Below are 26,591 nucleotides of genomic sequence, written 5' to 3' on the forward strand. Positions count from 1 at the left end.
GCATTTGCATCACATTTCCACAGTTGTTCCATGAAAATGTGCGACTTTATTTTACAGTAAAATCAAGTACACTTACTAGAGTTAACTTTCCAGACAATATTGTGCATATCAGGGATTCAGGTTATATGGGGCCAACCAAATCAAACTTATAGGATAGAAAGCATTTATGCAGAAAACAAAGGAATATTTTGGGCAGAGCAATCTTATCTCAAATAGGAGTTGGCTGGACCTCCAGTTCCTTACTAATTTTTAATGGATTTTTTTATTTATTTGTTTGACTGAATGAATTCTACAGCTGCCTATCTCAACAGTTAATCATTACCTTTTCCCCCTCATGTTTACCAGTTCCTTGGGGAAGACCAATTACACACTTCCCCACACCTTAAGAGTTATGGCTTATTCCATTCCTGTTTTGTGTCATGAATACTTCTCCCTTCCAAATTGTTGTCTTCTACTACTCTTTATCTATCACAGACAAGCTTTTCATTTAGATCTTGATACATCATCATTCATTTCTACAAGCTATTTGAGACAAAGTGAAGCAATTTTTGTTAGTTTTTCAGAAGTCTTTCTCATGGACTTCTTATGTATCTAAATAGAAAATCAATTATATGCTAGCAATCACATTTTAGTTCTTTTGCTCATATTTAAAATACCTAAGAGTAGCTTTCTCTCTCTCCTTTACTTTTTTCTAACCCACCAATAAACCATTTCATGAAAGACCTAGGAAAGGAATTTGCTGGGCACTTTTTCTGACTGACAACATTTATTGAAAGGCATAAGCTTTCATGAACTATAAGCTTTCACTTCATCAGAAGATGCACAGAGTGGCTTGGCCGATGCAAGATTTAAATTGGAGTGAGACGGAGAAGAAGTTAGGGTGGTTATATAGATGCGGGTTAGATGTGAGACAGATTGCAAGTCCACTGCCTCCTCTGACCTGCAGCTTCTCCCTTTTTGTCTCTATTAAAGTCTGCAGTGAGTGGGCAAACACCCATTCACTTATACAAGGCATGGCAAGCCCTTTGCTTCCCTACATTCATTTAGCTTCTGGAAGATTGAAGCTGATTCTCAAGCATGAACTAATATCTTCATCAAAGCACACATGCAAAGGCACGCATGGATAAGGGAGTTGAGTTTGGATTTTCACAGCTAAAACAAAATGTCCAAGTCTTAAGCAAAGGGGCTAACAGAAAAGCTAGACTTCTTCACCTCAGCCTCACCTTTGCTGTGAAAAAAAAAAAGTTTGTCTTGGAACAAAATAAGAGACTTATTGAAAGGTGCTGAATATGATTCAGACAGAAGCTTGAAAGTTGCAATTGCAGAAGTCAGTTAATCAGAACCAGGCAGCTGAAGAAGGAAGCTGGATGGAGAAATCCCTCCTCTTAGAGATAAAGTAGACTCTCTTGACCAGGATCTACATTCAGATAATTTTGCTTTAACATGCTAATCTACTGTAGGGGGTCTAGCCTCATCTTAAAGCACAAAGCCATCTGGGTAACCTTGGGCCAGTCATTCACTCTCAGCCTTATGAAGGAGGCAGTGACAAACTATTTCCCAAAAACCTGCCAGGAAAACTGCAGGGACTTACCCAGGCAGTTGTTAGGAATCAATAAAAAACAAGCAAACAAAAACCTGCTGCATGTTCTTTGGTATTTTCAATGTGTCTGTTTTTAAAAATGCCTTTGATATTTGAATCAGATTTATCATTTTTATTGAAACCTCATTCTTGTAGGCTTCATTCCATCTTACGTTCTTTGCACTTTGAATCCTGTCCATCTGGGTCTGTGTCCAACCTGCACCTTGGATACCATGGGAAACTCACGTGGAAGACACTGGATTTTCATCAGCCATAAATGCCTTATAATATCTCATTGAAATTGTTTGGATATTTGGCTACCCAAGTTAAAAGAACGTATTACTTTATATCTAATAAAACTGATTTGTAAATCACAAGACTGATGTTTTAATTGTCTCCTCAAAAGGAGACAGGATTGCTGTTCTCTGACCAAAAGCCTCAGGGTTATTATGCTAAAAAGATTGTGGTAGAGAATTAGTTTTCTGTTTCATTATTATAGTTATTATCACCATTGTTATCATAACCATTATTATTATGGTTACAGGTAAATTAAGCATGTCAGACTGTGAGAGTCCCCTCTCTCACATAAGCTTGGGTTAAACAAGCCTTTTCCACCCCCCCTCCAGGAAGATTAGAATGGGCAGCAAGAAATTACTACAGTACAGTAATTCATAAGCAGAAGCTGCATCAGTTCTATGCAGCCAGACTGGCAGTGGGGAGGGCCAAGAGGCACAGCTGAAAGGGGCCTCTCCCATGTATCTCCACATCATGTTCTCATCTTTTCTACATCAAAGGAAATAATCACTTGTTCTTTGGATTTTCTGCATGCTTTCCTTCATCTAAAGTTTGTTGTGTTCCCCTCCCGCATTTCAGTGGCAAAGTTCAAGTGTTGGTATAATTTAACCAAAAAACAGTGCCCCATTTCTGTTCACACACATAGCACAAGACTAATGGCAATATTGATTGCTTTCCTCAGAGAAATTCCCTACTAGAACTCTATTGGCAACCAGATGAGCTCAGCCCAACCCCTCAATCAAACCTTATAGGTGGGACCAATGCTTAGATGATCCAACTTTTGGAAGAACTATCTTCTGTTTGATCATCTTAGGACAGCTAGATCTTCTCCATGTATATGAATTATAGAGATCATAATGAAGAGCTGCTTATCTCCCTGTAAATGGAGTTCAGGTGATCATCTGTTACTTCACAACATGTTATCCTCTTAGCCCCATTTGGTCTCATGTGATCTCACTATTCCCTTCAAATCCACTATGATGGTCTTAGGAACTGAAGAAGTTCTGTGGGAGCTTCACCTGTTGCTTGGTATGCATGGAGAGTGGGGATCCTGTAAAATAACTCTGTAAACTCTAGAAGGTTCAAAACTAGACTCAGCATAGATGCAGAAGCCTTGCTTGTGCAGGAATTCTCAGATGATCCCTTGAAGAATTGCAGTGGCAGGGAATAAACCAATTCTTAATTTGTATATACTGTACTTACACTGAACTTAACATTTAATAGTCAAAAGGAGGTTATCAAAAAAAGAATGTATTGGCAAACTTGCCATATTTCCCATTAACGGAAATAGAAGAATTCTTTGAAGGCAAAGCTTCCATTGAAAAAAAGAAGAAGAAGCAGCCAGTGAACACTGACCATATTTAAAGGGTACCGAAGACAGAAAATTATTTTTTTACTCAATTGATCATCTACCCCAAATGCCAAAGCAATTCTAGGTGATGAAATCAAAAGTTTAAAAGAAAAAAGAAAAAATACAAATGACATTCAACTACCATATCAGAGGAAGAAAATGCCAAAACACCAGGGGGTTAATATCTAACAGCAGTGTAGGGTTTCCATGGGCTTGCTAAAAAACAGCCAACTTTTTAATTGTTTTGCTTGGAGAGAGAAATGAGATGAAACGGATTAAAGTATCCAGAAAAAAAGCTTAGCCAGCAGACTGAGCAAGAGCATTCTATTGCAGATTCCATTTATGGTTATAGCTATACATATACAGTACATTATTGATATTTATATCATGCCAATATATTCCAATATTGGAAATTCTCCTCTAACTTTATTCTTCACAAATTTGCTTAATGGTTCAAAAGGCATTAATCCACTCAAGGATTGCACCTGGATTAGTTTTATGATTTATGATCAAATTATTTAATAATAATAATAAGGGTGATTATTAAGAGGAAACGGGGTTGGACGTTCACCTTACAACCCTTTCGACGTGGATTATATATATTTCTCCTTCGGATGTTATTCGGTGTGACGACGATGAATAATTTATCCACGGAGTTAACGTGAATAATAAAATTTTTTTTATCAATACACATGCCTTGATTTTGGCATTTAACATGTCTATATTTTCCAAGGCAGTTTGTTGCTGCTTCTGAAATTCCTGAAAAGAAAAAAGATAGGGAGTTAACAGAAAAATATACCTGAAAATGCACTTTCAATTCTTAATATTTTTGTGAGCTCCCAATGAAGTCTCAGTGTGCGTCTCCCCTTATGGAGCTCAATTCACACTCTGACTAGCTATGCCCTGGATGAGACTTGTATAACAATTATGTGTGACAATAGGAAGAAAATAGGCTTACGAGTAAGTTTCCTTAAGTTTACATCTTACCGAAAATTTCCCATTCAGATTGAAACTCAGAGGCTTATTCTCTGCTTCTAACTTATATATGAAAAATACTACTTCCCGTGCATTAAAAAAATGCATCCATATGTTTGCCTAACCAAGAACAATGGGCTTCATGGAAAGTTTACCAGCTTTTAACCACCATGCCTTTACATCTCTGGCTAAAGTTGCTTCACAATTGGGCTCATTAATGCCATAGGGTTCATTTTTCTCCATTACTGAAAGGAGAATGAAAAAAGCAGTTTGAAATAACCCAATGAGATATTGCAGTATTGACCTTTATTTATTTTATTTATTTATTTATTAATTGTATTTATATCCCGCCCTTCTCCTTTCGGACTCAGGGCGGCTGACAAATGATAAAAAGCTAACATATTACACCTAGTTAAAATTTAATTAAAATGAAATATTTGAGAATGTCAAATTTAAAAGTAATTAAAACCCCTATAAAATCCCCTAGGCCAGTCCCGCTTGCTGGAACAACCNTGGACCTAATCAAAATACTAAATACTAGTTTAATAAATTATTATTATTATTCCCACTAATAATTCTCCTTTGCCCCAACCTGCAAGTGGAATGTTGGGAAAGCTGCACCTAATATATATAAAGAGGAAGCCTACAATAAGCCACACTGCTGCTACTTATTAAATAGGTGCCTCAATTGCACTTATTATTTTAAAAAAAATCAATACACATGCCTTGATTTTGGCATTTAACATGTCTATATTTTCCAAGGCAGTTTGTTGCTGCTTCTGAAATTCCTGAAAAGAAAAAAGATAGGGAGTTAACAGAAAAATATACCTGAAAATGCACTTTCAATTCTTAATATTTTTGTGAGCTCCCAATGAAGTCTCAGTGTGCGTCTCCCCTTATGGAGCTCAATTCACACTCTGACTAGCTATGCCCTGGATGAGACTTGTATAACCATTATGTGTGACAATAGGAAGAAAATAGGCTTACGAGTAAGTTTCCTTAAGTTTACATCTTACCGAAAATTTCCCATTCAGATTGAAACTCAGAGGCTTATTCTCTGCTTCTAACTTATATATGAAAAATACTACTTCCCGTGCATTAAAAAAATGCATCCATATGTTTGCCTAACCAAGAACAATGGGCTTCATGGAAAGTTTACCAGCTTTTAACCACCATGCCTTTACATCTCTGGCTAAAGTTGCTTCACAATTGGGCTCATTAATGCCATAGGGTTCATTTTTCTCCATTACTGAAAGGAGAATGAAAAAAGCAGTTTGAAATAACCCAATGAGATATTGCAGTATTGACCTTCCTTACTTGCAAGATGTCTGCCCAATCATAAAAATCATGCAATAAAGCCATTTTACAATATCAGTTCAAAATCCTTTATTGCTTCCTGTTTGGAGTTGTTTGCTTCTTGAATTTATTTCTTTATTTAATTTTTATACCTGCCCATCTCAATCAATGACTCTAGGTGGCTTACGATCCCAAAACTATAAAAACAATAAAAACATCCAAAATAAATGTACACAGCAGCTAAGATAGTCAACCAGTTAAAAATAAAGCCAGGAAATGGGGGCTTTAACACCTTCAATGTCCAAGCTTGGGAACAGAGTCATATTTTTAAAGCCTTATGAAAGGCCAAGAGCGTTGGGCCCATTCTAATCTCCAAGAAATAAATGAATGAATGGATAAGATTTCTGATTAATTATTCCTGAAGAAATTTTGTTCCACTCAGGAGCAAGCTTTAATGGTTTGTGACTTTTGTTTAATTTTTTTTATTCTTTTAGTGCTAAACAAAAAATAGAGCAGTAAGTCAGGCTATTATAAGAATACAAGTTTATATGGCTGAGATTTGTAAGAAAAAGCTTTTAATTCAAGTTACAATAGCCTTCCGAAAAAAGCAAAGCAACTTTTGATAAGTACAAAATGCACTTACTTCTCTTTCCTGTTCATAAACTCTTCCTAGCAAAAAACTGTTATTCTGAATAATCTTCTTCTGCTCCTCTAATTCCATCTCAAATCTCCTTGTTAAAGATTGCTCTGAGGAAAGAATAAAAGTTTTTTTTCTTTTTTATATTTATTGTTATATCACAGAAAATAAAATACAAAACAGCATACATTCAACCCTAACAAAAAAAAAAGAAAGAAAAAAATAGTGTACAAAAAACAAAAAAGTGTTCAATTAAATTTAACATTTAACATGTAGGATCCACCCTGATTGGGCTTTGGTTTTTTTTTTTTAAAAAATGTATTATTACTTAATTGTTTTATTCCTGAGTCCTGGAAATTCTCATATGAATTTAGCATAATTTGATATAAATAGCTATGTATGCAGCACCTGTATTACACCTTTGCTAATACATTTTTCAAGACACCCCAAGCATTTCTGTATGCTGCTTCTATTGTCTGATAAAACTCCAACCATAAATACAATATGGCAAAATGCTGGTGCCTGCACCTTGTTAGTAAAATAGTTTCTCTTGTCGCTTTTTGTTTCTTCCATTTGCTAATTTGTTTGCTTTCTTCTGCTTTTGACAACTGATTTTCTTCCTATTTGTTTAATATATTTATATTTACTTGAGTTATGTTCTATCTATTTATTTAGGCAATTTTTGTAAAAATATAATATATAACCATCTTTTAAGTTTATTCTTCTTAGCCAGGGATAGCCTAGGATGGTGCGGTGTGCCTGTTATTTATTGTTCAACTTTGTTCAATTTTGTTCTCTATTTTATATGTTGGACTCCTCTTCCCCCATCCCTTGACACTATTCCTCATTCCAAAGTTGGTGAATTTGTTTTCTTAAAACTCTTAAGTCTTTATGCTTGGTTTCAGGATACGCTTACTAATTTTATAATTAGTTTTATATTTTTATAGTATTGATACTATTAATTATATAATTATAACTACTAATATTATAGTAACCATGGTGGCACAGTGGTTAGAATGCAGTATTGCAGACTAACTCTGCTGACTGCCAGGGTCAAGGCTGACGGTTGACTCAGCCTTCCATCCTTCTGAGGACAGTAAAATGAGACTGTTGGGGGTAATAGGCTGACTCTGTAAACTGCTTAGAGAGGGCTGTAAAGCACTGTGAAGCAGCATATGTCTAATAATAATAATAATAATAATAGTAATAATAATAATAAAGTTGGAAGGGACCTTGGAGGTCATGAAGTCCAACCCCCTGCTCAGGCAGGTAACCCTATACCATTTTGGACAAGTCTAAGTGCTATTGCTGTTGTTGTTATAACCTGGATTTGTTTAGATGATTTTATACCATATATTACTATATAATACATGTAAAATCAGCCAAAACATCTGCAGCATTTGGGTGTCCTTGCTTATTTTCCTGGGATAATAATAAAAATGATAGAACAGAAAATAGTGCTTTGATCACACTAGTGTAAGATTAGTGCATTCCCTTTACTTACTTTGTTGTAATAGTGCCTTTTCTCGCTCAGTCCTCTCACTTTTTTTCCATTCGGCCTGCCTTCTCAGCCATTTTTCTTCCATTTCATCAGAAATGCTATCCTACCGAAACAAACAAGCAAACAAAACCACCAACCAGCTTGAAATGCATATAGGCAACAATTCGGCCTATCAATGTATTAAAATCTGTCCTTCACATCAAACAGGATATTGTGATCCAATTAAAAAAATATTTCAAAAGTCATCATGAGTTTATGGCTCCTTCAGTTGTGTGGATTAACCATAAACACATCTGTACACAGGAGGCTTTAAATTTGATTTATTTTCCCCTGTGTGAGACACTGCGTATATGACTTTATAAATCATGAACTCCATGGGATATTGAGAAGTCACAAAAGGCATGCAGGTTGGGAGGGGAGAAATATAAACTACAGGTAGTCCTCAACTTACAACCATAGTGATTGTTTGAAGTTACAATGGCACTAGAAAGTGACATGATTATTTTTCACCTGACCATTGCGGCATCCCCATGGTCACGTGATCAGAATTCAGATGCTCGACAACTGCTTCATATTTATGACAGTTGTAGTGTCCCAAGGTCATGTGATCACCTTTTACGACCTTCTGACAAGCAAAGTCAATGGGGACGCCAGATTCACTTTACAACTGGGTTACTAAATTAACAACTGAAATGATTCACTTAACAACTGTGGCTGGAAAAGTCATAAAATGGGGCTAAAACTCACTCACTTAGCAACATAAAGCTTGGGCTCAATTGTGGTCATAAGTAAAGGACCTTCTGTACTGTCTTCTACAAAATATGAAGAATTCACCAGTTCTTGCTTGCACATTTGCATACTAAACTAGTATGATTTTAAAAAACCCAAAATTTAACAATAGTCTTGTGGACAAAGGTTAAAAAGGGGGGGACCCTATTTTTTCAATAAAAAATAGGTTTTCAGTAAGAAGAGAGTTTAATTTCTGCTTTCAGGTAAGTTTTGGGAATACAAATTACTCTGTATAACAGCATGTTTTTGACTGTAGAGATAAGCAGGCAAGTAGATAGATACAGCAGTGGCCAAAATTGTGGAATTTTTTGGGGAAAAGTGTACAGTAGAAATGCCACCTTTGGTTAAGTTTCCACCAATTTTTCTTCTAATTTCTTTATAACTGTGGGCTGCCTTTGCAATAGTCACTCATTGTGGGAAAGCCACAGCCAACTGAAGGCTGGTGCAAAAAGGTGTCTCTGTTCTATCTCCAAATTCTAAATATGCTCATAAATCCACAAGTTTGACAACCCTACTTCATCAATTCTTAGATGACAGTTTAAATCTTTACCTGGTACATACGAAATGCATTCTTCAAGTATTTGTATTCCTTCTGCATTGTAGCTGATGGGAGAAAAAGGGGAAGGAATAATGCATTCCATGCATCTAAGCCGTAGCACTATAAACTACTGATTCAACCTTTTCTTCCATGTTTTTCTGAATTTGAATTGTCTTAATTTTAGTGATGTGTTTTTCTGAGAAATTAACTACAGAATCATCCTCAGTATTTTTTTTTTTAATCCAGGGCCCACTTCTCAACACAGATAGGAGAGAATTAATGAAGCCAGGAGTGCTTCAACACAACGTTTTAATTGTCCCAGTCACTGATGACGTTTTTGCTAGGAGAATATTTCCTAATTGTTGCTCGGAGCTGCCTGTTCCAAAGTACTAGGAAGTGACTTGTCAGGGAAATATCTTTCCCCTCATCCTAATTAGGAATAAGAAGGTTGGATGCAGTTTGAGAGGCTGAGAAAGTTGTGGAGGGCGGATTTAGAGATTTGTAATGTCTTAAGCTATGATTGTCTTCCTGGAGATTCGAATAGAGAAGCCAGTAAGGTCTGCTCAGTCATTCCATTTCCGAGCATCCTATTTGCAATCTTCCAGCATCTCAGAACTACACCAATTAAATTCAGTGACAAAATAATTCAAGTTTGGCAGTGTAATTTTGAGTCAGGTTCTGGAGCTTGAGAAAGGGGATTTTAAGATAGAAACTGATATTTTGTCTCCCATGTGCCCTACTTTCTCTTACCCATTAACCACTACCCCATGGCAAAAAATCAGGCTCTTTTGAGCTTGTGAGAAAGGACAGCAAGTTCCCTCCCAAGATCTCCAGTTTCCTTTCTCATCCTTAAAAAACTTTCTCAAACACATCCATCCTTTTGAGACCATGGCATGCCTCCTCGTGTCCATGCCCTCATAAGTTGCTAATTGTAAACACTGTTTTTTTTCCAAGCTGGTGAGATTAACAAGGTTTCCTTTTGAAGGCAATTTTCCTAATTCTCAACAAGGTTTGTTCAATTCTACATATTTCTAACTTGAGTTTGGCCTCTTGCTTTTACAGTCAAAAGGGCATTTCCCACCCTGAGGGAAGTTCTTCTAAAGCACGGTTAGGTATTCAACCTGAGCAAAGAAATCAATGCTGCATTTAAAGCTATCCAAGTAAACTGTTAAGTTGCAATGCCAAGTTATTTTACTATTTGGAGTTTGCCCACATGGTCCTAGGTAAGTGGGCCTTTGACCTCAACAGAAAAATAAATAAAAATAATGTTATACTGATATAGAACATCCTGTGGAGGGAAAATAATTTTGCTTCTCAAAACCTCAACTTTTTGCCTGAAACCTCCTGCAATGCCACAGGGCATTCTTGCAAAACAAAGATGAGATGGCTAGGATATTTTTTGTAATATTTTGTTTAAATAGCATTTGAATATTGGAAATCCCTCAGTGAAATCAGGTGAAATGTTTTAAATTTGTTTTTCTTCAGTTCTTTTTAATTTAAGGCTTCCACCAACTGGTTGTCAAGGTTTCTTATTGTTTTTACCATTTTAAGATTGTTGACTTTCGTGTGATTTCTTAACTTCTCTTCAGTGTGCGTTTTGCTACCATTCACCATGCTAGGGGTGAATGGTAGCTGCCAAGGAGAGTTTGATGCATCTGAATGGCAGCAAGTTGGGAAAGACTGGCCCTATACTGTATTTCTACTGAGTTTGTCACTGATTTACTTTCAGCCAGGATTTTTAACATATTGCATTCAGTGAAATACAGAAGATCACAATTTCTAGTTTAACGATTTTGTCCCTTTCTGTAGATGTTAGGAACAGAGCTTACTGTGTGCCTCATTGATTACAATTGCCTTGCCAGGATTCTGATATTGACATCTACAAGCACTTTAAAACCGATCCTGGCTTTAAGATAACTAATACCTGCAGCTCCACACAATTTATATATTTCCTTCCTTGATAGAAACTCGATTTACATATATGAGTGTTGCAGTAACAAGAAGCATGAGTAGATAACAAATATCATGTCTGTGATTGGTAGCATAGAATATTCAGCCTACTATAAGTGTTTAAGATATAAAAATAAGATGCTTCTCAGGTTTTTTCAATCCCCCCCCCCCACACACACACCAATCAAATAGTTTACAAGTTGCTCTGAGCTTGTAAACAGAGAGAGAGCAGTTTTGCTCCTTGTTAGTTCTAAATGCAATAGCAACAGCTGATGGAAATATGTGTGTGTGTGTGTGTGTGTGTGTGTGTGTGTGTGTAAGTCAACATTGACTCCTGGCAACTGCCTGCAAGTTCATGCAGTTTTCTTGGAAAGATTTTAGAAGTGGTTTGCCATTGCATTCTTCCTAGGGCTGAGAGAGAGTGACTAACCCAAGATCACCCAACTAGCCTTGTGCCTAAGGCAGGTCTCGAATTCACAGTTCCCCAGTTTCCAACCTTGGGTCTTAACCACTACAACAAACTGGTGTGTTAATCATCCCATTGTCCCTGGCTACTTATACATTTCCAATTTTCTTTGTGAAACAACTCTGTGTGCTGAAGTTCCAGGACACATGTAGGTATGAGATGAATAGATAGTTATGCATCATACCCAATTTTTCTTGCGCAGTTGCCCTCTCATTCCTCAACTCTTTCTTATACTGCTCTTCCAGGTTATTCACTTCTAGTATGTGAAATCCTTGAATCTCCCTGCCAAGACAACATAACAGGAAAGTAAGGTAAAAAAGGCATTTCTGCACTTGTGGTCTGTTAGGTCCTCTAGTCTGTCTTCATAATAAACTTGAAGAGATACACACAGAGTGGTAACGTTGCCTTAGTGAGGAGCTCTTCTCTTGTACAAGTCTCAGCACCTGCTTTTTGTCACTTTAATATACAGCCTTTAATCATACCTAAAATCTGGTTGTAAAATATCCTTTACATTTCAGGAGGAAATCAGAGGGACTCAAATACTCTATGGGGAAATCTACAAAAATCTGTGCAATGACTGGAGAGGGTGACAGCAAAGCAGCACTAAAAGTACAGAAGAAACATACACAAGTATGTCTTAGCCTGAAGAGAGAAAGTAAGGAAGATCAGCCCTTCATGTATCATTCTCTTTGTGGCATTATGAAAAAGACCTAAAGGATGAGATCAATTCAATACAGATAGTCCTTGACTTACAACCATTCGTTTAGTGACTGAAGTTACAATGGCACTGAAAAAAGTGACTTATGACTGTTTTTCACATGACCCTTGCAGCATGATCAAATTTCGGATGCTTGGCAATTGGTTCATATTTATGATGGTTGCAGTGTCCTGGGGATCATATGATCACCTTTTGTGACTTTCCGATGAGCAAAGTCAATGGGGAAGCCAGATTCACTTAACATCTATGTTACTAACTTAACGTCTGCATTGATTCACTTAACAATTGTGGCAAGAAAAGTCATAAAATGCGGCAAAACCGATTTAACAACTGTTTTGTTTAACATCATAAACTTTGGGCTCAATTGTGGTCTTAAGCCGAGGACACTTGTAGATGTTGGACAGTGTGGGGAACCTCCTTTCTCTCCAGTCATTGGTTACAATACTCCAAGGCCTTTCTGGTCTGGGCGGTGGGAGCCTCCGGGATTTTCTCATTAACTTTCCAGACCTCTGGGCCAACCTGGCTTTGAAAGATAGATCAGCCCAGCTAACAGGTGACTAGAGCTGGTAGAGAACTCCACAAGCAAGCAGGAAAGCCCATAGTATCTTTCAGCTGTTGACCAGGCTTCTTTTGAATGCAAGCTAACAAGACAAATAGTTACTCTTCAGGCCATCTACCAGAATGTATCCCTTCTCAAAGCCAACCCCATCTGATGTTTGGTGGGATGCGAAGGAAGGAAACCAAAGCAAGTCAGCAATTCCTTTCCTTAATAGGTTTTGCACATAGTAACTAAGGTCATCACTGTTTGCCTATTAAGGCAGGACAGGGATTAGCAAATTCATAGTAGTATAGTTCTCTGCTGGTTCAAGGACTATTAAATGGAACGTCAACTCAGTAGGAAAAGGCTCCAGGTTAGGTGAAACAGCTTACAGTACTGTATTTCTTCCTGTATTAGCTTCAGTTTTATGAAAAATCTCTGTAGCAAAGCCTTGAAATTACTGGCTCTCTTGAAATTGGGAAAATGGATAACTCCATCCTGTTGTGAAAAGCTCTAGACTGCTTGTAACTTGCACAGGAGCTAAACCTAGGATTTGCAATAAGTTTTCTTACTACAGTGGTACCTCAGTACTCAACATTAATTGGTTCCAGGAGCCACAATGAGTACCACAACCGATGAGTACCAAACAATTTTTTCCCATAAGAAATAATGTAGTGAATCACAAGGCAGCTGACACAGACAAGTTCTAGCTTATACATTGAGTAACAAACAAACAATAAGTTTCAGGGCAAACTTTTCATGTCAAAATGTGTTGATACCAAATTTGATGAGTTTCAAAGCAGTTGAGTACCAAGGTACATTCATAACCAATGTTCAATTATATTTACATATTATTTTTATTGCATGTTTGTGATCTAAGTGAAGAACAATTATTGTGATTATTTTTATTATTCCTATGATACTACATTATTGTTATTGTGTTTTTATTCACAGAAATTTTTCTGGGTGAAAGTATGCCACGCCCACACCAATTGCTACTGTGGTTTATTAAGGAATAATTCTAATCACAGTGTAGACAAGTAAGTGGGAAACTGGAACTAATGAAAAGGAGAATGACCTTTTAAGGGCCCAAAGCTGCATCTGATGTGTAGGTAAAGTAGCAGGCGCTGATGGGAAGGGAAAGCTGATAAGTATTTGGGTTCCAGCAGTAAGGTAGGAAAAATTAACTCTACTTCCTTGTGCTTATATCTTCTTAGGGAGCTTCCACACAGAGTAAATAACAGAAGAAGGATTTTCAACAGGACTACATCCTGGGAGGGAATTTTTCAGCACTCTGGATAGAGTAGCAGCACTATTTAACTTATGCTGAATGTGGCTCTAAACATCCAGATATATTTGTAAGAAAATTTCACCAACCTTGTATGGACTTAACTTCTGAATAACTTTGTTTGAATTTCCCTTGTTGGCCATTTTCATTCATACAAAAATTAACTTTAAAGACTAAAAACACAGTGTGCAAAAATGCAATAATTTAACAATTAATCATTTATTTTGTATACTCTATTTGTGCTATGCATTAAAAAAAGATGTTTATGTGACTGAAAATGGCCAATAACACAGATTCAAATAAGATTAATCAATAGTCAAAATATTTTGTTCATTATTACTTCTGAGTTAGCCTCCACAGAACAATGCTAAAAAGTCACATGCTGTCTGCTTCCTTTCTAAGGATGGGGGGAAGGGAAGTTGTTTCCTTAATATGTTGTTATTCCTCTTTTGCTCCTATAACTATGGAAAAAGAAAAGTTACTTCAAGATTTCCAAACATCCAGACCTCATTTTATTATCATGTTCCTCTTGCATCTCAGTGCATTTTTCTTCCATATCTTTCTCCAGCTAGAAAAAAGAAAAAGACAATTACATTTAATAAGTACTTCCCTAATGGATTTTTTTAGCAGTGTAACTGTATATATAGATAGCCAGGGCAGTGTTTAAAGACACATGGCTAGACTTCAAGAGACTGAATTCTAGTCCGGCTTTAGTTACAGCTGGTCAATCTCCCTCAGCCCTCAGAAAAAGCCAACAGCAAATCATTTTGCCAAGGAAACTGCAGGAACATGGCTGGAATAATTACTGGAATCAAGACTAACTCAAAAGTACACAGTTCAGCTATGCATAGAAGTTCTATCTGCAACTAAGAGACTAAATACATTCCACTTCATCCTATCTCCACGCTAATTCTTTCCATTAGTACCTTTGCTTTAGAAATTCACCTAACTTGATAGTAATTGGTTTCTGGAAGAGGTCCTAATAATTTCCTCCCAACCAGTAGTCTCTCTCCCAATATAGCAGAATCTCTGAAATATCTACGGGGAAGATTTTCTCCACGACCAACATGACTCGCCTGTTTATGTGTTACTTGATGATCTCGGCGCAATTGCTCTATAATGGCTGTCAGTTCAGAAATCTGTTCCACTAAGTCAGCAACAACATCTTCCCTACAAAATACAGTGTACAAATTGTTCCAGAGAAATAGTAATTATTACTTTGAAATGTAAATTTGTTTGGATTTAAATGGATATAACTGAATTATTGCAATGTGCTCTACTAGGAGCTGCCCTTGAAGACCAATCAGAATATAATGGGTACCTTTGGGTATGCCCATATGTCACCACTGCTATGTGAGCTGCATTGGTTGCCAGTCCGAATGCAATTCAAGATGCTGGTTATTAACTATAAAGCTCTTGGCATAGAATCTGGATCCCTGAGAAAGCACCTATTTCCAACTGTTTCTGCTCAGCCTGTTCATTCTAGAAATAGGTACATGCCCCTTCTATTCATTCATTCATTCATTCATTCAAGGTGGGCTTCCAAATATAATCAATATTTTGGACACATTATACAAATGCAAACATCCTTGGAGTAGATTCTACTGCTTGGAAAAATTGAAGTCAATTGAAAAAAGATGTTAACATAAGATGGACTAGCTAGATACCATCATTAATGACACAAGCAGGAGTTTAAAAGAACCCAACTAGTTACTGATAATCCTGGCAAAATGATACCATGAAAAATCAGAAGTAACTGAACAACAGAGAGCTGGTTTCTACATTTAAACATCATATTGGATTTTTTATCATTTCTCCCAGTGGACTCATTTTAAAAAAAAGTGCTTGGGAAATTTGGAAATCTGATTTGTTGTCATTAAATCTGTAAAAATATCTCTAGATTACACCATTATCACATGAATGTGTGACTCAGCCTGGACTTGTATAGGAGGCAAATTCAATGTACAACTTGGATTACTAAAGTCCATTAAAAGACCCTGAATGAATAATAAATAACTTCTGAGAACTAATAAATATAAGAAATATTAGGAAATACCTCCCAATGGCAGTTTAGATAGATAGGTGTAGTAAGACGTAGCTCCTTTGGAATTCTTATCTGAATTTACTAGTAAATAGTAATACATTCTAAAGGGACAATTCTATCAATCTGATACAGTCAGACTGAAATGGAATAGGACAATTTATTTCAATATACATTTTAAAAACAAAAACAAAGATCATAACAACAAAGGTAACGTATGTCTCTGAGAATAGCTATATCCAGGTAAGAAGTCCGATGTCCTCCACAGGTTCCTTAATACCTGCTACTGGCCAGGTCAGCTAGGTTGCTGTCCAAGTATCTGGAGAATATCAGATTGCCTATCAAAATGCCATGCTAAATCTGAAACAAACAGAATCAAAGAGTCTAGTAGTCCAATTGAAACATTTCATGTTTACATGTCTTCCTTTTAAAAACCTCTCTTTTGAGGTCAACAGCAACTCAACTTTGGAATCTGAAATGTTTCCCAATTTTACTATCATTTACAATTGTCTCTTCAGTTTAGGAGGCTCTTTTGAATACCCCTGAAAATGAGGCTTTTAAACATAAAGGTTTATAACTACAAAAAAATTTATTGTAGGAGGAATATCAGCTAATTCAGCAGACTAGCAACCTGATGCTCTCCAGTTTATTTGGCCTAGGATTCATAAACCTGTCTAGCGTGGCCACATCTTAGGGAAACAGTGCTGTAATATAATTTATATGACCTTCCTTACCTTTTTCTGTCAAAGCTGATCAAACTGTTCATTCTTACTCCAGAGCAGACAAATACACATGAGAAAAGTCTAATAAGTGCACAAGTGTTTAACTCAGCAACACCCCAGACATTTTTGCAGAACAAGAATTTGTTGTTTCCAGGGCAGCAGATTTGGTACACTGTTCCTCAAAATACTTTGTAAACTCAGATTAAAATAGACCATAAAGAAATGAGATTAACTCAGATTAACAAAATACGGGATTATAGCGGAGCAAACAGAACAGGGGACACATTTAGGCACTATATTGATTGCAATCCAAGAAAACCATAAGAGGCAAAAGACTGTATCAATACTTACGTTTCAAGCTTAGGTGGAGTGCTGCAAAGGGAAAGAGAGAGAGAGAGAGCAGTATAAAAACCCCATTGCATTCTATTAAACACATTTGTTTTAGAAAGTCATTGCATTCAAGATCTAATCTATAATCATTTGTGTATAGAGAAAGTATGGGCTGAATTTTGTGGATTACAATATTTGGCAAATTCTGCAGTCTGCAGGCATAATGTAATTACAGCAATTATAAGCATCGTGTCTTAATACAATACAGGAATTTGGGGATGTTATTAGAACTTTCAGATTGAGACTCAGATCTGTAAAGGAGCATAAAACAAGCTGATGATCAAATGATTGAGACAAATAATTAAATTGTCTCAATTACCACTATTATGTAATGTGTCTTTTATTTAAATCTCTAGACAATCCCATTATGGCGGAAAAGCATAACAGAAAACCATTCAGTTGAACCAAACATTGACTCAAAATCTCATCTTAAAATCTCAGCTATAAATGTATTCAGGCTAATATTGAGAATCAAAGACGACATGGGAAATTACAGTAATTAAAGGCTTTTTGAAGGTTTCCTTCAGCAGCATACATCTTCCCAACTCTAAGATGTAAGAGATATCCCAAACAGATGTAAAAACAGTTTAAGGGGTTTGTAAGCTAGGAAATGTTTGTTTCTTTTTTCTGGGAAGTGGGTGGGGGGGGGGAGAGAAAATTAAATGGGTGTCTGGTCATATCCACTGCTAAATTCTAGATTTCTTCATATAGTTCTATACGCAGCTCTCACTTCCACTCTAGGACAGAAAAAGCCATCTATTTTGAACTTGATTCTTTTGTATTTATCTTAACAAGACCTAAGCTGTAAACCACCATGATGCCAAAATGGTGGGACATTGGTACTGAGGGAGACATGCACGTGCCTTTATGACCCACCTCTACAAAGATCTCTGATGCAGATTTGTAAATTGTGTGATAATATGTATCATCAGGCCCTTATTTATTCCCTTGCCTCCTCTGCACATACCCTTGAGCTTAAGATGTCCTTCTTCAGCTTAACAACCTATTGCTTTCCAGATGTGCAAGACTTCTTCATGGTTAGCCAATATGGTCCTTGGTTATAGTCTCTGGAGACTACAAGGGGCGATGAAATCTAACACATTAGGAAGGCTGGCTGTGGATGGCTGCTCTATTTGACCTTTGCCTTCTTCTTCCTCCATTAAAATAGTTTTCTGGGAATACTTGAATAGCGGAAACCATCTGCAACCATCAAGCACATGCTTGAATTCTCTCTCAAAATTTATTGGGAACCTGTATAAAGATGTGGAAGCTTAGTTGGTTGCATTGTTCCCACATACATGAAATGACAAAACACCAATAACATGTCACACAGCAAGAAGTTGGGAATTATGCTATGTCAATACATGATCTGGCCACTATGTAAGATTACCCGGGCACAGTAGTTTTGATGGTTTCTTCTGTAGGCTTTTGTTTCTCAAAGAATTCTTCGCCCAGGGTGACGTCAATATGTTCCTTACTGTGAGACAAGGTAAAACCAGGTGTGATCTCTTCTTCAAACACTTTGGATATCTGGGATGAAAAAAGAAGTAACCTTAGAAGAATAGCTTCAAAATCCAAACCAGTTATATGCCTCTTGAAATTGAATGTATTTAATGCATTTTGAACTGGCTGTTTGGCCTTAGGTGCTGTCTCCTCATAAAAGAAGCCAGAGTTGTATGCTCTTCCAAACGGGAAAGCTGATATATGCTGTCCTTTAGTTTTCTAATTTCAGGAAACCTCAGGCTGACTGATAGATATTTAACAATATCTGAGCACTTAATATTTTGACAACCTCATTTGCTAAAAACAATCTAAAAGAAGGAAGGTATCCAAAATAGGTAAGGGTCTACATTTTCCGGAGAAATTTTATAGTCATACAAATATTTGCCTGGAGAGGGTCAGCCTGCCTGATCAGACACAGAGTCATCCAATATGGAATCGTTCAGAGCATTACTTACAAGGACCAAAAGAAAAACCAAAATTCCAAACTGCTCACATAACAATATTTAAATATTAACAAATAAAAGCAAATGCTCACTTAATGAAGAATTAGATAACTATGAAATTGTGATAAAATTGAAATATGAAATATGTTGGGAAAGTGAAAGAGGAAAAGGACTGGAATGCTAATTTGAGAAACAAATATTTGCGGTGGGATTAGATAAGAATGGAAATAAGGATGAGAAATTAAGAAATGAATCAGGGAGACGTTCTTTAAGACATCATATACTGTCCAGATCAATGGCTAAGGTGCACCTGGGGGATAATAAGTTGAGATGGTGAAGATATACATCCCTCTCTTTTTCCAGGCTATGATCCCATAATTGATTACAAAGACTACTGTTATTCTTATCAGTCTCAGAATCCCATCTTCTCCTTCCTCACCAAGGCATCACAAAGCTGTTACTTTTTTCACTGTGATGCATTGGATCATTCTTTCCACTCAATGCATTATAGTATACACTGGAGGAGAAGCTGAGGGTAGAATATTAAACTTGAAACTGAGCTATTTAAAATGTATGCTCTGTTTCAAGAGAACCATAGTAATTTTTTTTTCCTTGCTGGGTTTGGATTCCATCTCAAGATGAAGCACTGCCTTATACTTTAAAAGTCTGTTGGTTGCAATGTTTCGGTTCTTGTGATATTTGCCTGGTGTCTTTGGGGATTAATTTATTCAAGACCATACGTGGCTTGCGTCCTTATGTATCTTGTAATTGCCTTCTCTGCTTTAAGAGTTGTCCCTGTAAGATTGACATCTTTTCTTGCCAAAAGCATCCTTAGGTCACAGCATCAGGAAAGACATTTTCAGTAACTACTGGTATTGCTCAACCCTCAAATTCTTTTTCTCTGAAGATCTAGCCAAGTACAAACTTTTAGTTCCCTTTTTCTGTGTACTTTACTTTAAACTGCTCTTTTCCTCCATTCAATTTCCCTTATAACGGTATCTTTGCAGCAATTCCTAAAATTGTTCCCCATACCCCCCATTGTTTTTTCTGGTTGCCAGTACAAGAGAACTAGTTGGTGTAGCTGTTAAGATGCTGGACTAGAATCCAGGAGACTCTGTGTTCTAGTCCTCCCTTAAGCACAGAAGCCGGCTTCCGGTTCCGGATCACGGTGCCAGCAGACATGTGGAGAGACTGTTCTCCCCGCCGTCCGGTTTCCCTTCTTCCCTTCTTCGGAGACCCTGGAAAGGGTTGAAAGTCGCCCTGGAGAGGCAACCACCGTTGGGGAGGACCCTCGCTAGATTGCAGAGGGGCGGCAGCCCTTCCGTTTGATCTGAGGCATCTCCTTTTCAAACCTCTCCCCTGCTTTCAATGCAGCAGCGTTTCTATACTTGGGAATTTAAACGTTGAAGGAAAGAAAATAATAAGTAATTTTAATAACTAAATAACTGAATTTTTGATTTTCGGATACCTTTGGGATTTTAAAAGATCTAATTACTGAGACTTATTATTTCTCTAACCATTTATTTTGGAAAATATCCTCTTTTTTCGGCTTTTTTTAATTAAATAAAAGATTAACTGGCGTCTGGGAAAAGATTTTGTGGTCGAAGGGGGACATCCTGTGGCGAAAACTGGCACAGCAATTGAATTTTTTTTCTCTTTTCTCTCTCTCTTTTTTCAATTGTGAGGCCTGTTGACTCTCTTGATTTGCCCTTCATACTATCAAAAAAGATAAGATTTGGAAACAGCTGGGTGGTGGAAACAGCTTTAGAAAGTGTGGAGGTGGACATTGGCTGATCTTTACTAAACATAGCCTCCACCAAAAGACTACCGCTAATCACCATGGAAACGGAGGGAATCTACCCACAACTTAATTATAAATTTATACTTCAAAAAATCCTTGAAGCCACCGAGCTAATAAAATCCCGAGTGAAAGCCGAAGATGTTTTCATCAAACTACAGATTGAACCCCAGACCCCAATTGTTCAAGTTACAAGCCAAAAAATAATAGAAGAGGAACAATTTAACATCAAAGAGGATTCTACTCAACAGCATGTACAACTTACGGAGAACTTTGACAAACAGATACTGATGCCAACTAAAACACCTGTAACTCCAAAAACAACAGGAACTGATCTACAGACATATCATATTGAGAACTTAGACAACTTGGATGACCAAACAACAGTTACAACACCAGATATGACTCTTTGCTTCACTCAGAAAGAAGAGGAAGACCAGACTGAATTGATGACAAGCATTTTAAACCAAATATGGAGATTTGAACTATTAGGGCAACAACCTAATAACTACAAAGGGGCCAGTTTCGTTGAAAAACTGATAACTGGATGTTCTCCCTTGATTCAAACAATATGCGTGGGAATCAAGGGAGATACACTGGAGGATTTAAGGGCATTGGTATGGAAGCCTGCTTGGCATAAAAAGAAAGCCAGAGTTAGATTTAAAAATGGGATTTAAAAATTCATTTGAGGGTTAAGCAGCTTTTCTTTTAGAGATTTTGACTGATCTTAGAGTTATTGACTGATTTAATATTTAGGATTCAGATTTATAATGGAAATTAAAATAATTTGTTAGATTATAGCCTTAATGGTTATAGAGAAATGGATTTGTGATCATGAAAGATATGTTATTAGTGTATGAGGAGTTATTAGGATGAGAAATAGAATATATTGGTGAATAAAGAAAGAATTTAAATTTTGGAATAATATTTGTATTTTAGTCACGAGAATTAGTTTATAATGAAATGAGGGAAACTAAACCTATCCAAATTATAAATAGTAGTTATAAAAGGCTAAATTGGAATATGATAACTGGAATTAAATAAAACCTAAAAACAGGACTTGGATATGTATAACTAAAATGTTATTGATAAATGTATAGATTGATTGAACTTTAGCTAGAAATGTACTAATATGAATGTGATATAATACCTAAGGGAAATAGAGAGGGAACCTTTATTGATGTAAACTGAGATATCTANAAAAAAAAAAAAAGCACAGAAGCCAGCTGTTGACTTTCGGACAGTCTTCCTCTCTTAGTCCAATCCCCCTAAAAGGGTTGCTGTTGTGTGGAACACAGGAGCAGTGAACATTAGTTATGTCATTTTGAGTTAAACAATATAAGGGCATTATAATTATTGATAATTAATATTAATAATACCACCACCATTACCCTCTATCCTATGCCACGGGATCTTAGGATCTTAGAAACAGACCAGAATAGTGTTGGATGAAAGATGATTAACAAGGGAGGAGCTATATAGTCAGAAGCAAAGTACTAGTATCTAACTTTAATCATTAAATTCTTATTCTATGGGGTAAGGAATTTTTCCCTTAAGCTTCTACTTCACTGAAATTGGTACAAGGTTTTTACTTTTCAAGACAAGGATATTATAGGGATGGAGAAAAGGAAATGATTAAAATAACCTTCCTTAACTTGGCATCCTCCGGATATGTAAAAGTATGACTGCCATAATCTCATTCTGACTAATCATTGTGAAATGTGCAAACCCACACATCTAGAGGACAGTAGTTTGGAAAAAGATGGATTAAAACATTCATATTTCACGTACCAACGAAATGCATGCAAAAAATAACAAATAATATATTTTACTTACGTCTTGAGGCTCTCGGCTTCTTAATGGTTGCACATAGGTTTTGGTGGAAAATTTCACTCTGGAAGGAAAAAATAAGATTATTTAGACTACCAAGGAGATAAAGGCATGTGTCAAAAAACTGATCTCGGCATAAAACTAGAAAGAACACTTACATCTGAATGTCAATTTGGAAAGGAAAACTTAACAGAATACATAAAAAGAACATCTGATATAAATTACCCCAAATTACACTTTGGTAAGCAAATTATTCTCTACAAAAGCAAACTTGGTATGTATCCTGTCAATCAATTTTTTAAAAGGACATACTATAAAAAATAAATACTGTAGTGCTTCATTGTTTTTTCCTAATAAGATATGAAATCTGTTTTCTCTCATCCTACCATAAATGTGTCATTTTTGAATTGCAACAAATTCCATCAGAAGATTGCATAAGAATCTGCTTAACATTTTTGTTGAAGATGTTTTTTCCTGATTCTAGAGTTCAGTCATTACTAATGCTTTCTTCAGCATTGCAGGAAACTAATTTAATTTCACATTCTGGAAGGATAAGCAAGAGCATAGGATGGTTGGTGGAATAATTTGAGAGATAGCTAGCATCTCGCTTAGAACATCTATTCATCTTAAGCATTGTACGACAGGCTTTAGTGGCCTTCTGAGGATTGTGCAGCTGTATTAAGAGGTTTATTCTAAGGTGAAAATCTCATTCTGGAAAGAAAACTTAATGTTATTTAAAATACCATGGCAACAAAACTGTTTTGCTTAGGGACTCCTGTCAAAACCAGGACCTTCTACATAAAAATAGAAAAGACATGTATTTCAGAAATTCATAAGAGAATGCTTATAAGGATTTCATCACAGAAAAATCAAAGAATCATGGAAACTTCCTCCAAAGAAATAAAAAAATTAAATACATAATAATTAAAATACAATAGGAAGTACCTATAAAAGGCCTTGTGCTGATAGTTTACCCTTCTCTCCTTAACAGACTTTTTTTATGGAGAAAAAGAGAAAAGAATGAAAATACAGAAAGATTATGGTGTCCAGACTCTTCCTAAAATTCCTTGAACGTGCCAGCAACAACACAAAAAGAAATACTCATCTGCAACCACTTCTGCAGAAATAATTAAGAGCATATTGAAGGGCACTGTCATTACTTTGTTGCTTTCACTATTACATTTGTTCCTCCAATTGGCTTCCAAAGCAAGTTTAAAAATGGATCCTGAATAGCGGGACAAATTGGCCTGGCTTCAATTAATATAGTATCAGATCTGAGTAAAATGGGGAAAATTCTGATAAAGTATTAAGAATATTTAAGAGGAAATAGTACCAGCGGAATTTCTCAAATTTGTGTACATATCATTGGGCTGACATAGTAAACAGAGTATACTGGAACAAGTTTGCAATAGAGATAATTTAAGTAGATTGCCCTGAGTTTGTATATTGGAAAGGGTGCTAGGAATAAGCAGCATAGCAGGCAATTTTGTAAACGGTAATATATTTTTCAGCAACTGGTGATCTGCACCCATGTGCATGTATCTTTATATGTAATGGACTTCAGATTGATTGTGGCATCACATCCTTTCTGGACATACAGACTGACAGAGATGTGTCAAGAATGGAAAAAAGAATATCTTGTTTGATCATGTGCCCTGAAAAATACTGACCGAAAACAATTTAAAATTCCCAGCATACACATAAGGTTTTATATCTTGCACATCCCTTGCTTTTGATCTCCAAGCACAAGAAACTTACCTAGAACTATTTGAAGGATTTAACTGGACTTTGGACTGGTCTTTAAGGATCCCTCCTGATGATGGTTTTCTAATGTGGGGAAAAAAACATTGTTTAGAAAGGATTAATAATTTCTTCAAATGTCAGGCCTAAAATGCAATTGGTCACTAAGTCTCGCCAGTATTTCTGAGCCTTCTTGACCTGAATAGGACTGATGTTTCTCAGCATTAGAATTTAAATGTTGATAAAATCAATTTCTAAATTATACATTTGTCCTCTCTGGCACACAGCAATGCTACATTTTCCTCAGAATTTTGCAAATTTACGATAGTCCTATAAGGGCTTGGGAGCATGTGACAGCATGTGAACCGTGTGTTTGAAGCTTTTCTTTAGAGTAAATCCTAATTGAAACAAGCGATATATGCAGAGCTATTGTATGTGTAAGAGGTGGGACATCAGGCAGAATGAAAAGTTCAGCAAAATAGATTGGGAGAAAAATTAGCTACCATGAAGTGATACATAGCACAATACTATATATATATTGCTTAAGAGAGACACATAGTGAAGTGGTACAGGCTTGCTAGCATAAATAGGGATTTGTGATCCAAATTTGTACATCGGTGAAATACTGTATTCTTCTCCCCAACATATGCAAGGTAGGGCAAATGACAATATGGAAGGAAAAATAGTGCATTAACAACAAAGTAACATTCAAGTATGTCTAAATCTAATTTTTTCCACTTTCTCTTAAAATCTAGATGTATCAATGTAAGTCCATGTCCCTTAGCAATATATACTATTTTAAGTCATTGATGCAGATAAGGAAACGTAGCATGGAAATGCAGTCACCGAGGGGCCCCCAACCCTCCTCCGGCCACGGCTCACTACCAAACCATGGCATGTTTGGAACTGGCCTTCCACTTGTGTGGTCTGGTTCCCCCTCCACTCCTGCCAAGCTTCAAAGCCATAAAGATTGGGGACCACTGCAGAACCAACTGCAAGAAAGACAGGAATAACTTGAACTTTGTCTGTGGCAAAGTATCTTACTATTACAACAACAACAATTAGCAAATAAGCATGTAGAAAGATATTTGTCCACCAGAACATGACCAAAAAAACCTTATTCTAGTTTAGGGATGGGCATTTCGCTTGGGGTCTATTACCATTAAGTTTGTTGAGACTCCTATTAATATATATTTTTTCCAAAAAAAGGAATACTGGTATCTGCAAAATGAAGTGACAGCCTCTTGCAAAACTTTATGTACAAGAATCCCTCTGGGTTCCACAGTGAGCACATAAGCAATCTTGAAACATTAAAATGTGGTTGATATTAGCCGCCTGCTTTATTTGAAGGTTTGCCTACTGTATTTACCCAGAAAAAGGTTGAAGAAAAACTGCCATAACATACTAGGTAGTTATAGGGAATGGCAAGGAACAATTTCATCAGTTTGATAACTCATATTATTTTATTTATTCTTTTAGTGGCTACTCATTTTCACAACCTGACAGCTGTTTTTGACAGCACCCATGGCATGCTATCCACATTTCAATGCTATTTTTGGACTCTGTTTGCCACTAAACCAACACAGATTATTACAAAGCAGATCCAAATTGCTAGTGAAACTTCCAACCCATCTATCCTAAAAAGTGATTTCAGTCAAGATGATCACTTTCATTTTGGGATTTCAGCCAATAAAAATACATGGTTTATGGAAAAATATAGCAATTTTCTATTTAAAGTATCCAGCATAAGGATACTAAATTGTTATACATCTGTAATCCCAAGAAACAGCAGCAACAATTTTATAATCTTCCTTCCATAAAGAGAGACTGCTAATCTTGAATCTCTTTTCTTGCTCAAATCTTCACCCCGAGTTCTCCAACTCCTATGTGGAGTCAAGGTGATTCACAACCCTGATGCTTCCACTGGTGAAGCATCCACTATCGCCTCAAACATGATTCAATTTTCAGCTTCACCCAAAGTTCCATCACATTACTTTGCTACACTCTACAGGTGTAGCTTTATAAACATCATTTATTTGGTACAATGACCAGATCTAGAATGGTAAATCATTGAAGGTAAAGTGATAATATCTTGTTCATTCCATAATTTCAAAAAATATTTTTTTGATTGCAGATTTCCATACATAAAAATGTTCTTTCAGATCTTTCTAGGAATGAATCCACTGTCTAGTAGTTCCTTGCTA

The 26,591-nt window shown here is 36.4% G+C and overlaps 1 protein-coding gene across 1 annotated transcript in view; it reads right to left on the reverse strand.

Moving 5' to 3' along the window:
- FLACC1 (flagellum associated containing coiled-coil domains 1) overlaps nucleotides 1–26,341 on the reverse strand; it is a 32,056-nt gene extending 5,715 nt beyond the window's left edge. Inside the window, exons 1-12 of the mRNA XM_029286184.1 lie at nucleotides 26,298–26,341; nucleotides 24,406–24,474; nucleotides 22,654–22,711; nucleotides 18,464–18,603; nucleotides 17,035–17,055; nucleotides 14,997–15,090; nucleotides 14,427–14,488; nucleotides 11,561–11,658; nucleotides 8,973–9,025; nucleotides 7,637–7,736; nucleotides 6,139–6,242; nucleotides 4,925–4,987 (exon numbers count right to left, since the gene is read on the reverse strand). Coding sequence (XP_029142017.1) covers nucleotides 4,925–4,987; nucleotides 6,139–6,242; nucleotides 7,637–7,736; nucleotides 8,973–9,025; nucleotides 11,561–11,658; nucleotides 14,427–14,488; nucleotides 14,997–15,090; nucleotides 17,035–17,055; nucleotides 18,464–18,603; nucleotides 22,654–22,711; nucleotides 24,406–24,474; nucleotides 26,298–26,341 — 906 coding nt within the window. The remainder of the gene's footprint in view (nucleotides 1–4,924; nucleotides 4,988–6,138; nucleotides 6,243–7,636; nucleotides 7,737–8,972; nucleotides 9,026–11,560; nucleotides 11,659–14,426; nucleotides 14,489–14,996; nucleotides 15,091–17,034; nucleotides 17,056–18,463; nucleotides 18,604–22,653; nucleotides 22,712–24,405; nucleotides 24,475–26,297) is intronic.
- Between the last annotated feature and the right edge of the window lie 250 nt (nucleotides 26,342–26,591).

This window comes from Protobothrops mucrosquamatus, unplaced genomic scaffold, assembly GCF_001527695.2.
Source record: "Protobothrops mucrosquamatus isolate PMUCROS unplaced genomic scaffold, P.Mucros_1.0 scaffold3057, whole genome shotgun sequence".
NCBI lineage: Eukaryota > Metazoa > Chordata > Lepidosauria > Squamata > Viperidae > Protobothrops > Protobothrops mucrosquamatus.